This window comes from Cryptomeria japonica, chromosome 5 (assembly GCF_030272615.1).
Source record: "Cryptomeria japonica chromosome 5, Sugi_1.0, whole genome shotgun sequence".
Lineage (NCBI taxonomy): Eukaryota > Viridiplantae > Streptophyta > Pinopsida > Cupressales > Cupressaceae > Cryptomeria > Cryptomeria japonica.
Genome location: NC_081409.1, coordinates 600,455,356 through 600,468,083, shown reverse-complemented (window position 1 = coordinate 600,468,083; position 12,728 = coordinate 600,455,356). Strand labels below are relative to the sequence as shown.

Here is a 12,728-nt window from a genome sequence, read left to right as displayed (position 1 = left end):
GAAAATGTTATGATTATTTTTCACAAGTCTCAAGAATTCATTGTAATGCTAAGACCCCTAGATAGTTGGATGCACTTATATGTAATTAAATATTCTTAAGGAATAATAATATGTTTTTGAAATCATGTTTGTTGGTTTCATGTTATGATTTCTTAATGAGTGTTGTATCGCAACTTTACTTGTTGAATAGTTTAAAAAGAAATTTATCTAATGTATTATAATATTTTTTGAACACTTGTATAGATATTGCAAGTAGATCTACTTATGTGTGTATTTCTCATTGTATCCATTTGTAAACATGTCCATGTCTTTCTTATATTGATATGTTTCTAGGTTAAAGTTGATATCTCCTTCTCTTTCTAATTTTGACCTACTTTCCCATTGAATAAAATTTAGTTTATTTTAGTTGAATGACCAATTTATTATTTCAAATATATCTTTTGTTCATCTAGACCTAGTTTATGTGTAGCTCTAGGCCCTATTATATGTATGATTTAATGTTATAATATCTACATAATCCTTTGTCAACTCAAACCTTATATATATTTAGAGATATATGTCAATCAAATTTTAAAATATATGGTGATTTGAATGCCAGGATCATAACTAAAGGATGAGATCACAACAAAAGATCAACATCAAGACAAAAGGGCAAAGATCACATCCATAATTCTATGTTGAAACACATCACAACATGATTAATGAGTCACAACCTTCTAAACAACATGCTAATATCTTATAATATATGGATTTAGACAAATCAGACACAACAAAAAAATATACACCTTATTTCCATTTCTCTTTCAATTATATTTATTTATTACATATTGATCACCTAACTTTATTTTATCTAATATTTATTATATTCGATATTTATTTAATTATTTGCTAACATTACCCATATATTATTTTAAAACACTATTTATCTTTCATTTCATTTGCTTCCAATAATATGTTCTACTCTTACTTTAGAAGACCCAACTAAAATGAATTGTATACAAGCTAACTAAATATTAATTTGATCAAATTTCCACAATCCATAACTACATTAGTAAGCTGTTTCTGGATTTGATTGTGTATATTTTTTGCATCATCTTTTCAGATCATACTCTGTGATCCATCATCAGGGAAAGAGAGTGTCAATTTATTTTTTACATCTCTTGACACTCTCTTTCATCCTGATGATGGATCACAGAGTGTGATCCGAAACTTTGATGCAAAAATTATACACAATCAAATCCAGAAATAGTTATGATCCAACATTTGAGTGGGCCTTTGTTGCACAATTATTTCAATAATAGAGGGGAAGCTGCCAAAATAGTTTGAATTAAGGTAGAAAATTTGTTTTACTTTATATAAGAGAATGTGTGAAACGGTTGCATTTGCATCTAGGCAGGGTATATGTAATGATTTAATGTCTAATTTCTACCTTGTCATCTATTACCGAACACCTGTCAAAATATTAAAAATGCTACTTTGTACTCCTTTCTAATAGCATTGGCCAACTCCGAAATGGCAGCTTTAAGGCACAATATCTCATGAAGCATTCTTCGCCCATTTCTAGCCTTTGTGTCTGCCCCTACCGTCCATTTAAGGAACCCCCTAAGAGTGAAGTTCTGCATAGCCACTTTCATGTTGTATCTAGCAATAGTCTTAGTGTGTTTTCTTTAGAGCAACAGAATGGGCAGAGGAAAGATTGAGATTAAAAAAATTGAAAAGCCATCAAATAGACATGTTACCTTCTCAAAGAGGAGACTTGGCCTTGCCAAAAAAGCTCAAGAACTTTCCATTTTGTGTTCAGCTGATGTTGGTCTTGTTATTTTCTCCGACAATGGAAAGCTATTCACACACCCAGAATCTTCTTGCCAGTAATATATCTTCATCATAAATGTTTGTGTACACATATCCATCTAACAATTGTGTATTGTTGTTTCGATCTATTTTTGTTCAAATTAATGTCTCCAAATATATTATTGTTAATCAATTTTATATTTAAACCATTTTGTAATTTTAACAGATTAGATCGAATTCTAGAGAGATACCATTCCATGAAAGGAAGATTTCATGAAGACCCAGTAAGAATACATCTAAGTTTGAGTTCATTTTGTACATCTTAATAGTTTTTCCTTTTCTTTCCTTGATAGTTCATGCAAAAATAAAATGGAAAAAGAGCAAATTGTGTAGTCAATATTGACGCAACTGTATTTTTACATGATGGAGCAAATATGTAGAATGCTTCCTTCCATTTTAAACGTTTGCGAGCTGAGAATGAGAGACTTCGTTCTGCTATGAGGTATTTATTAGTTACTATTTAATGTAATCATTTCACAAGCACCAAGTATAGTGTAATAGATATAATTGTCTATGGATTAACAGGCATTTCAAGGGGGAGAATCTCATCCAACTTCCACTGAAGGATCTGGATATTCTTGAAGATGAACTCAATACTTCGATATCTAGGGTCAGATCAAGGAAAGTGAGTACTGCTCAAACTCTTGGCTCTTTTTATAGCACTGAAAAATAGCTTGCAATTTAGCTAGCTGCCATTTTAGTGAAATAAAAGCTTTTCCTATGTGGGTCAAATAATTTTAGTAAAACTAGCTAACCCATTTCCTGATTCGTTTCTCCGGTTGTTCATATTAAAGAATGAGATTACAAATCAACTTATTGAACGAGAGGAGCACAGTCTAAGTAAGGTATAAGATTTTAATCTAATATTTTGAGAGCTGCCCTATATTTAAGTGGGTTAAAAGTTAACTATAGATTTTCTAATTCCTTTTGGTGATGTGAACATTTCAGATTCAAGAAGTTGAAAGAGAGGTAAGATTTTTTATTTATCTGTCTTCTGAATTATTTTTCTGTACGATTTGTTACAGTCTAACAGCATTCTCTTGACCCTTTTATAGAATGACATTCTGCGAGAAAGACTGGCCCATCTGCAGAAAATGGTAAGCATAATAAATATTCAAAGTTTTATTATCATTTCAAATCTATTAGGGTTTCTTAAAAGTCCTTAATAATATTCAACTTGGAGTATTTTCAGGAGGATAATTGTCATGAAGGACCAGCATGGGATTATCTGCCGGATAAGACATTTGGGCAATCTGATGAGTCAAATCATTTTAATTTGTTCTCCCCAACTCCTCTTCCTACTCTGCAGCCAAGTGAAATAATGTTGAGAGAACCAGATCTACAGCCTGAACTATGTTTGGGGTAAATAGAATGTTATGAATACTATTATTTATTCGTAAAATATGTTGTAGTTTGAGTTTCTAGATTTGATTGTGTTTATCTTTTTATCATCAACATTTCAAAATGAATTAATTAGACGAAACTATAATTGTTTCAAAAATATTTTTCAATTTATAAAACTGACAGTTTATGATCTCCTTTGATTTTGATTTTGATGACAGATTTAGCTGCTTTGATAAAAGCAGTTGATGTTCTGGGTTTCCTGTCTGTCTATCTCTTTGGAACTACAGTTTGTATTGTTCGAATATGGGAAGCACAAAAATCAGACAACTGTTGAATGAGTTTCGAACTATTGCTGTTGTTGTTTTAACATAGAAATGAGTGCTTACCCATTGTTTTGGCTTGGTCATCACTAATATCATATGATGGTTTTGTACATATAATTTCAATATAGAATAAGTTTGTATAGAATAATAATTCTCTCTTAAAACTAATGTTGTAGTTTGTATAGAATAATTCTCTCTTGTTGTACTTTGTATTCAAGATATTGAGTTATACTAAGATATTGAGAGTTAATTATTACGAATCATTAATATGATTTTTTATTATTGTTTCATTAAGTTTTTATAAATATATAAATTTTTATAAGGGAGATAGATCTATAGTGGAGCTGGATCTAATATATGAAATAGAAGTTGGACAAAATAAATCTTATAGTGGAACATTAAGAGTGTCATGTCGTACTTATATTCAAAAAGATTCTTTGAAATTTAAAAAAGTAATCAATTGTGTGATGCCACATTAGTGCACGAATAAACATGAGTTGGTGCACAAACTTATTTTTTTGGGGGACCATTTTGATCTCAACAAAAAAGCATGTAACTTGTTGTACGAAATTGAGAGTGATTTGAAATATGCACATAGGATTTTGAGAGGTGCAAAGTTAGACTATGCCAATATAGTCCTTCTCCTTTATTGAAGTTCAATTTGGATGGAATAATATTGAGATGGGTAATTTGTTGTTTAATATTGAAGAGTGTAAAATAATATTATAATTTTTTTTGCATTTTGAAACTACTTGTATGGAAATGAACATGTTAATGGAGTTTTTACAACAATAGTTTATAAGGAAAAAAAAAAAGTTGAAGATTCTCAAATAGTGTATAAAGATAAGTGGATTTGGTTTTTGGAAAATATGATGGATAAGTAAATTTGAGATGTAGCAACATTACAACAATAGTTTATAAGGAACAATTTTTGTTGATGATTTTTTAAATAGAGTATGAAGTTAAAAGTGGATTTGGTTTTCGAAAAATATGATGGATAAGTACATTTGAGATTGGTAGCATTAGGATGATTGACCTCCAAGGAATTTCACTTCTATAAGCATTATTTAGATACAATGGCTACTAAGCAAACTACTTTCTCTCAGGGAAAATAAGTTCTCGAAAATAATTATTAATTAAACATGCATCGATTTTAATTGATTAAAAGATGTGTAACACATATTGAAAAATTATCATAATTAGTAAACTTTTTTCCTTGCAAAGTGTTCATAAAAACATGTACAATTATAGACTTAAATAATCAATATAATCTTACTAACTGAAATTATAAGTTTGTTCGCACTTTTACTTATTTATAATACAAAAAGTCAATTTATAGCACTATTATTCATAAAAATAGTTATTCACTTTGCTAGTCAGATGATTAAGCAACAAAATATTCATATTGAATATTAAATTTATCTAAAAAAATAAAAATATAATAGAAATAAGTAGACAACCAATTAACCTCAACTATGATTATAGTTAGATTTAAGATTTCCTTGAAAAATAATGAACTGAATTCAATAAGATCCAATACCACCACTCCCTGTTGACTATACACCCACATCCTTCTTTTTTGTCATATATCTTACCATCATTATTGTTTCACACCCTTCACTATTCCCTTTATCCTCATTTCTTTATTGTATCCCCTCACAAATTATCATCTTCTCTCTTTTTGATTAATTCACATGCTAGTCATTTATCTCTCCCCTCTCTTTATTTTTGCTTCACATTTCATCATTTATTTCTTCCTTATCAATGATGTTAGGGCATCATGCTCATTCTTAACCAATACAACAATTTTTTTTTACCACAATAACTATTCCACTACAAATTGAAGTTAATATTTTCAATTTACTTGTCTATGGTCACTTCAATCTATTGCTATTCATTCACCAACCTACTAGTCATATTAGTGGACAAACAATGTAAGAGAAAAATGATTGAGAAAGACCTTAGGAATTTTATTATATCCACTCTATTCTCATCATTAATGATAATATTTTACATGCTCAAATTGAAGATTTGAGCATGAGATTTGAGGGAGGAATTGGTTGTTTTAGCAAGAGAGATTTTTAAGACATCTAGTTTTGGTACTAAAAGGAGGAAAACATGATTTCTATTATTATTACTATTATAAATTAAGTTTAGAGAAAAAATGAGATATTATATAAAAGAGATAAATAACTCTCTTGCATTACAAAGGTTTAATATAAATGAAATACTCTATAGTAAAGCAAAACCCTAACTATATGCTAGATACTTGGTGTATGCAGGAAAAGCGGGTCGATAGAACTCAAAATGCAAAAATGGAGCTCTATGGAGCCTTGCTCACACACCCACAAGACTTCTTGGTGCAAACTATGGAGTAATGAAGTATCACTTAGCTTCCCAAGGTTCTCTATCTTACACGATCCCTCAAACCAATGTTTTTTCTCTCAGATCACTGAGCAAAATGGTTAGGGATGGCAACTGCAAGAACGAGGGATGCTTTTGTTGATTTTAATATGAGATGCCTTCTAAGCTATGCATGATTCTAGAAATGCAAGAAACTAATTATAAGATGACAAGGTTAGTAAACAAACTATCCTAGCATACTATATTAGTTAATGATTTAAGCTAATGATAAAGAAAGTATTCTAAACATGCATATTTATATTAATTTCTATCTAAAAGAGAGGCTAAAATGATGAGCATAAAATGGTATGAAAGCTTGAATGTATTTGAGCATAAGTATGATACTACAAACTTGGATTCTTAATTCTTCAAAATGGAGGAATGAGAGCTCTATTTATAGCAAAAACAGGGCAATGGATGGTCAGGATTGAAAGAGTTGATCAAGGGTTGAGTTTGAAAGTTGGGGATCCATGTTTGCAATTTACACCAATGAAATGGTGACAAGTGTCAACATAGGGTTGGGTTGAGAGAAGGGGTTGGAGGCATTAAATGCCTAAGAAGACCTTATGGTTATCTAGAGATAAGGGTTAAGCTTAAGTTAGGCCTACCCATTGGATTAAGAGTTAATCCAAGGATAAACTCTTGTGCAAATGATTAAGAGATAATCATGGTCAAAGCATTAAAGGCTTGATGAGACCCTTGGGTTGGATGAAGGTTAAGTTAGGCAAAAAGTCTCTAACCATGTAAGAGGGTTGAATTAACCATTAATGGTTTGGGAGACTTTGGAAAATTAAGTGGTTGAAGACTTGAAGCCTTTAATGGTTATCAAAGACTTTAAGGTTTTGAGAAGTGACCTCCCCTTGCTTAGGGATGTGACAAAGTTTAGAAGATGGGTTAGGATAATTTAGAAGTGATTAGAAGGGTCTAGAAGAAATTTAGGAATAGGTTTTAGAATGCAAGTGGGAGATGTAGGAAAATGCAAGTGGATGGAGGGATAATAGGATTTAATTGAAATAAAGTTAATTTAATTCAATTTGGTTGCAATTTGGGGAAATTAAATAAATTAGATTTATTCAATTTAGGATAACTATTTAATTAAATTTGAATTTAATTAAAAGTGGATAGAAGGGATTTAATTGAATAAAATGATTTATTCATTAAATGGGTATAGTGAATTTAATTGAGTAACTTACTTAATTAAATAGAGGAATGCGGGTAATTTAATTAAATTGGATTTAATTAAATAGAGAAATGAACATAAAATATTCATTTAGGAATATGGTCATTTTTATACGTCTACACTTGGCAAAAGGGATGTTTGGTTCTACATGATAAATAAATTAGGTATTTCTTCCCTAACTCTTGTTTTCATCCAGATCAATCATCTTGGTATATGTGGACCAACTTGTGAGTTGGGCTTTGATAGATTTTAAATGTGACTTGATCATGCCTTGGTTTTCACATAATCCTTCTCCACTTTTACTAACTATTATTACTTACCTATTGAACTATTGGTGAATGTTGTCTTGCATGTTATCACTCCTAAAGTTATGAAGAGTCAATTCTTCATCAACATAATTTTACTAGTCACATGGACATGTCCACTCATATTCAATATATGTGGAATCTTGAGGCATGTCCCTTTCATAACATTGGCTAGATCAAGTGGTGGAATGATGTCATAATCGCACACATCTCTTAAAATGGTAATCACCTTTATATATAATCTTCCTTCTAATAGTATGACAAAAGGATAACTTTTAGCGAAGTTCTACCTAACTCATGATATAATTAATTACACAAATTATTCACATGAACCATATAACTAACTCTAGGGATTGTGTGCCAAATATCATCTCCATACACCTAACTCTATCTACTTGGGTCTCCCTTTGTGCAGAAAGCCCCCTGAGATGTTTTGGAGTAGCTTGGTGGATAGATTCCACAAAAAATTAGCCAACTGGAAAGGGGCCCTTCTGAGCCAAGCGGGAAAAATCCAATTATTAAAACCTCTATTAAGTCTATTTAGAATTTTGACCAATTTTGCTGATGCTATTGAAAAGATTCAAAAGTCCTTCCTCTGGTCAGGGGTTGAGGAGAGGAAAAGGATTTCTTTGATAGACTGGGACAAAGTTTGTAGACCTAAAAAATTGGGTGGCCTTGGTCTGAGAAACATTAAAACCATAAATAAATCCCTTCTTGCCAAACGAATCTAGAGATTATTTGGAAAAACTAGTGAATGGAATTCAATCTGGCAAGCAAAATATATGCAACCTCAGACATCTCTTACAGATTTTTTTAAATTCCTATGAAGCCCCTTCTGGTTCTTCTATTTGGAACAATGTTGTCCAATCTAAAATGGTCGCTAGATCAGGTAAAAGATGGACTACTGGTAATGGTAGAAAAGTCAATTTTTGAGAGGATTCTTGGTTGTTGGAGACCCTTCTCTCCACACTAGTACATTTGGGGCTCAATTTCGATGACCGCTCGTTGAAATTCTGACTCTTTTTCGTTGGATTACCGACAAACACAACCGTCGAAAACTTGTTGTCAAATACTCCGATGGTGCTCGTCAACATCAAAATTCTGACGGAAACCATCAGGTCTCCATCGGTGTATGTCTTATTGATAGCCTCATTAGCTATTGCCAAGACCAAATGTTCCCTTTGCCACTAGTGTAAGTCTTGTCGATGGATTTCATCAGCATGTACTACCCCGACGACACCCAAGACATCAGGTCTCCATTGGTGTATGTATTGTCGATAACCCGAGACATCAGGTCTCCATCAGCTATCAACAAGACATACACCGATGGAGACCTAATGTCTCGGGTTATCGGAAAGACATACACCGATGGAGACCTGATGTCTCAGGTGTCGTTAGGGTAGTACATGCCGATGAAATCCATCGGCATGACTTACACTAGCAGCGAAGAGAACATTTTCTCTTGCCAATAGCTAATGAGGCTATTGGTAAGACATATGATGATGAAGGTTTCAGGTCTCCATTGGTGTATGTGTTACTGATATCCTCATCAACTATTGACAAGACCAAATGTTCCCTTCATCGCTAGTGTAAGTCCTGTCGATGGATTTCATTGCCATGTGCTACCCCAACTGCTCATTTGCCGAGAGAATGTCATCAGGCATAAAAAATCCTTGTCAGATGTTTTCGTTAATTTCCATTAGAATGTCGACGCCATCCAATGACAACCAGGAACTATGTACCGATGAGGATGCTATATGCTTGACGGTATAGTCATCTGTGCAAATATAGGGGACATCAGAATTCCAATGATTATTTAATTTAAAAATAATAATAATAATACAAAAAATTATATAATGACTACTGAAAGCCGACAGTTTCATGTCAACTTGTTAATTGTTTTACGACGTGAGACAGGTTTCAGGTCAAAAGCCCACACAAAATGTAGCCTATCGGCTAATAATGCAGCAATATTTTGATCAATTCAAGAATCATTAAAACTTGTTAGCTATCCTTCTTACCTATGCCTGATACATGGATTTGTCTCTAGGTTTCTATCATGGCTTGTGCTCTATCAAATCTCCTCTATTTGAGCTACCTTGAATGCATGCCTACCACTGTTTGAAACTTTGATAGTCTATATCCTTTATGTTGCTAACATTGAAAGACTCCTTTATCACTATGAATATTGGCTCATGTGTATGGCTTCTACAATAAACATAGGATAGTATTTATATTGATTTGATACAAAAATTCTTACTCACAACTATCTTTGCAATAGTGAATGTCCTTATTGTCACATACAATGAGTATGATGGCATCCTTGTCATCTTTTAAAAATGATCTCTTATCTGAGTGTTTTCTCATATTGTTTTGATTATCTCACCACTAAAAAAACTTCATCACTATGATTTACTAACTATCTACACTTGTGGAGAGTTATTTGAGTGCTCTTTGTATCATCTATGGATCTAGGGCTTTTGGTTTGACTGGCAACTCTTGGTCTCTAACTTTGTATGAATTCTATTGTCACTAATCATTCTCTTCAAGTTGACATATAAATTATTGTTGCTATATCTTTCCTGTGATTGAAAGCTTTGATATCTCAACTGGGTAAGTGCACAAAGATGGTGGTAAAAAAGGGGGGTATAAGTGGACACTTTTTTTTTGAAATCAGGTGAACCTGAACTTGGAGACAAAATTTGAAAGTCATCCACTCAAGATATGAAGATAATCAAAGAAAAAATATTGCAGTACTTTGAATCTAGTTTCCAAACTACTAAACTTTTTCAAAATTGGATAAGATTAAGGGGGTCAAATCCTTCGCGCACGAAAAACTGACCCTGATTTTTTTTCTGAAAAACATAACATAGTGTCTGGCGTGCGCATAAAATAAGTCATAGTTAGATTTAGTATTTTGACAAATCCTTTGGCAGAAAGATAGTTAAGAGTGAGCACTAGAAGATGTTTATTTTTTTGTAATTTTTTGTTGAATTTTTTTTTTTTATGATTTTTCCAATCGAGCACATCCTGAAAATTAGGTACTTGTTCATGCGCGAAGCATAAGTTGCACTAAACAAATCAATAATACAATTTTTTTTTTAAATTGTAAAGAATCAAGTGCACTACAATAATATATAAAGTTTTTAAAATTTGGATAAGTATATCAAAAGTTATTTGAACAAAAAATGGTGCACCTATGTCTATGAGAACTATGGAGACACTAGTAAAAGAAATTCAATAATAATATGTTATTGTTGTTCAAATTGAAAAAAAACTATATGGTTAGAAAGCTTAGAAGATTGGTGAAAATATGGTGGCAATTTTAGAAATATCCACTTGATGAAGTGTAAACCTGATGATGACAAATTCGATAAACCAAGTTGATAAAATAAAACATGTCAAAAATGAGGGAAATGGAGGGAAATCAAACTTCCAAACCATAGCTTTGTCATCCAGGCCTATTTCCAACCCTAAACATTCAAAAGGCGTACGGGGTACTACAAGTTTAAAAAGCACGTACGGGGTACTTATGGTGTAAGTAGCGCGTACGCGCTTGTTTTCCTATAAACAGCACATACACACTCGTTTTACTATAAATAGCATGCACGTGCTATTGTATAATATGATATTCTATATATAATATGTGTATATACATATAATATATGTAATATATAATATGTGTATAATATGATATTGTATATATAATATGTGTATATACATATAATATATAATATATATATATATATATAATATATGTATATATATATATAATATATTAAACACATATATACACATGTAAGTGTATTGTCTCCCCCTCTCAAACGCATACAAGGTGCCCCTCTCTCTCTCTCTCTCTCTCTCTCTCTCTCTCTCTCTCTCTCTCTCTCCCTTCCTCCATACCCCATCCCTCTCTCTCCCTCACTCTCTCCCCTTCTCCCTTCCTCCATACCCCATCCCTCCCTCTCTCCCCTTATCCCTTCCTCCATACCCCATCCCTCTCTCTCACTCTCTCTCCCCTTCTCCCTTCCTCCATACCCCATCCATCTTTCTCTTCTTCTCTCCCTCTCTCCCTCCATACCCCACTGCAACTGTGTCTGCACTTCTATAGAAGTAAGTGAATTTATTTCTTGTCTGCAACTTCCTCTTTGATTTTTATCATGTATGCTCTCCTAACAAAATTGACTGATGGATTTGTGTGTGTATATTGAATAGGAGGAATAGGGTTTGAAATTGAACCACGGGTGTATTACTGTGACAAACAAGGAAACCTGCAACAATATTCTTCTTGAATGTGTTTTTAATGAGCAGAGCAGATGTGGAAAATAGAGTCAACAAAGCAATATGATGAGTAAGAGTACCTGCAATATTTTTTCAGAAGGAAACAACAAGTAGGAAGAGAAAGAGGGAGAGTAACATAGATGATGTCCTGTAGAATGATAATGGTGGGTATGCGAGAGTTCCCATGTTGTTACACAATGTTTGTCATCTAAATAAATTAAAGTTTGTTGCATGCATGGCAATGGTAGTATATGATGATCATCACTTGCCAAACAACTTAGAATGGTACATACCCATGAAAGGAATCAAGTGTGTAATTACTATAGTCACAATCAAGATCAGTCTTATAACCTAATAGCATCATATATTTTAGAACTTAGGCAGTAGTCTTAGGGTTAGGTCAAGCTCTTACACTTGATTTTTAGCGAAGCCTCGTTGTTTGTTCGCTTGGAGTCTCGTTGTATGATGTTCTATTCATAACTTTAAATTTAATATATCATTTTATTAGCCCACCATATGACCCCTTAGGTGTCATTAGAGGTCGTATTGTTTCCTAAGAGTCATATGGTGTCCAGTGACCCCTTAAGACCCCTCGGGACACCAATGACTCATAACAACACCATATGGTGTTCTAAAGGGTCCTATGATATTCTATGACCCCTCGGGAAATTAATTAGATGATCAAATCCAAATACTCAAACTATAATTCACATTATCTGTTTCAAAAACATTTCTCAATTTATAAAACTGACAGTTCATGATCTGCTTTGATTTTGATGACAGATTTAGGTGCTTTGATAAAAGCAGTTGATGTTCTAGGTTTCCTCTCTGTCTATGTTTTTGGAACTACCGTTTGTGTTGTTTGAATATGGGAAGCACAAAAATCAGACGACTGTTGAATGAGTTTCAAACTATTGTTGTTGTTGTTTTAACATAGAAATGAGTGCTTACCCATTGTTTTGGCATGGTCATCACTAATATCATATGATGGTTTTGTAAAATCTTTACATATAATTTCAATATAGAATAAGTTTGTATAGA

The 12,728-nt window shown here is 32.6% G+C and overlaps 1 protein-coding gene across 1 annotated transcript; it reads left to right on the top strand.

Moving 5' to 3' along the window:
* The first annotated feature begins 1,585 nt into the window (after nucleotides 1-1,585).
* Nucleotides 1,586-3,529, top strand: LOC131068731 (truncated transcription factor CAULIFLOWER A-like). Its single transcript, XM_058003980.2, has 9 exons — nucleotides 1,586-1,868; nucleotides 2,018-2,075; nucleotides 2,232-2,293; nucleotides 2,377-2,476; nucleotides 2,646-2,696; nucleotides 2,800-2,820; nucleotides 2,907-2,948; nucleotides 3,044-3,206; nucleotides 3,414-3,529. Exons 1-9 carry the CDS (start codon nucleotides 1,681-1,683, stop codon nucleotides 3,527-3,529), a joined length of 801 nt encoding a protein of 266 aa, XP_057859963.2. The 5' UTR covers nucleotides 1,586-1,680.
* The last annotated feature ends 9,199 nt before the right edge of the window (nucleotides 3,530-12,728 follow it).

Excerpts from the sequence above, each read along its gene's own strand:
- LOC131068731 (XM_058003980.2), top strand. The coding sequence starts at position 1,681 with ATGGGCAGAGGAAAGATTGAGATTAAAAAAATTGAAAAGCCATCAAAT. Across the intron at positions 1,869-2,017 it reads CACCCAGAATCTTCTTGCCA|ATTAGATCGAATTCTAGAGA; the intron begins GTAATATATCTT and ends TAATTTTAACAG. Across the intron at positions 2,294-2,376 it reads AGACTTCGTTCTGCTATGAG|GCATTTCAAGGGGGAGAATC; the intron begins GTATTTATTAGT and ends ATGGATTAACAG.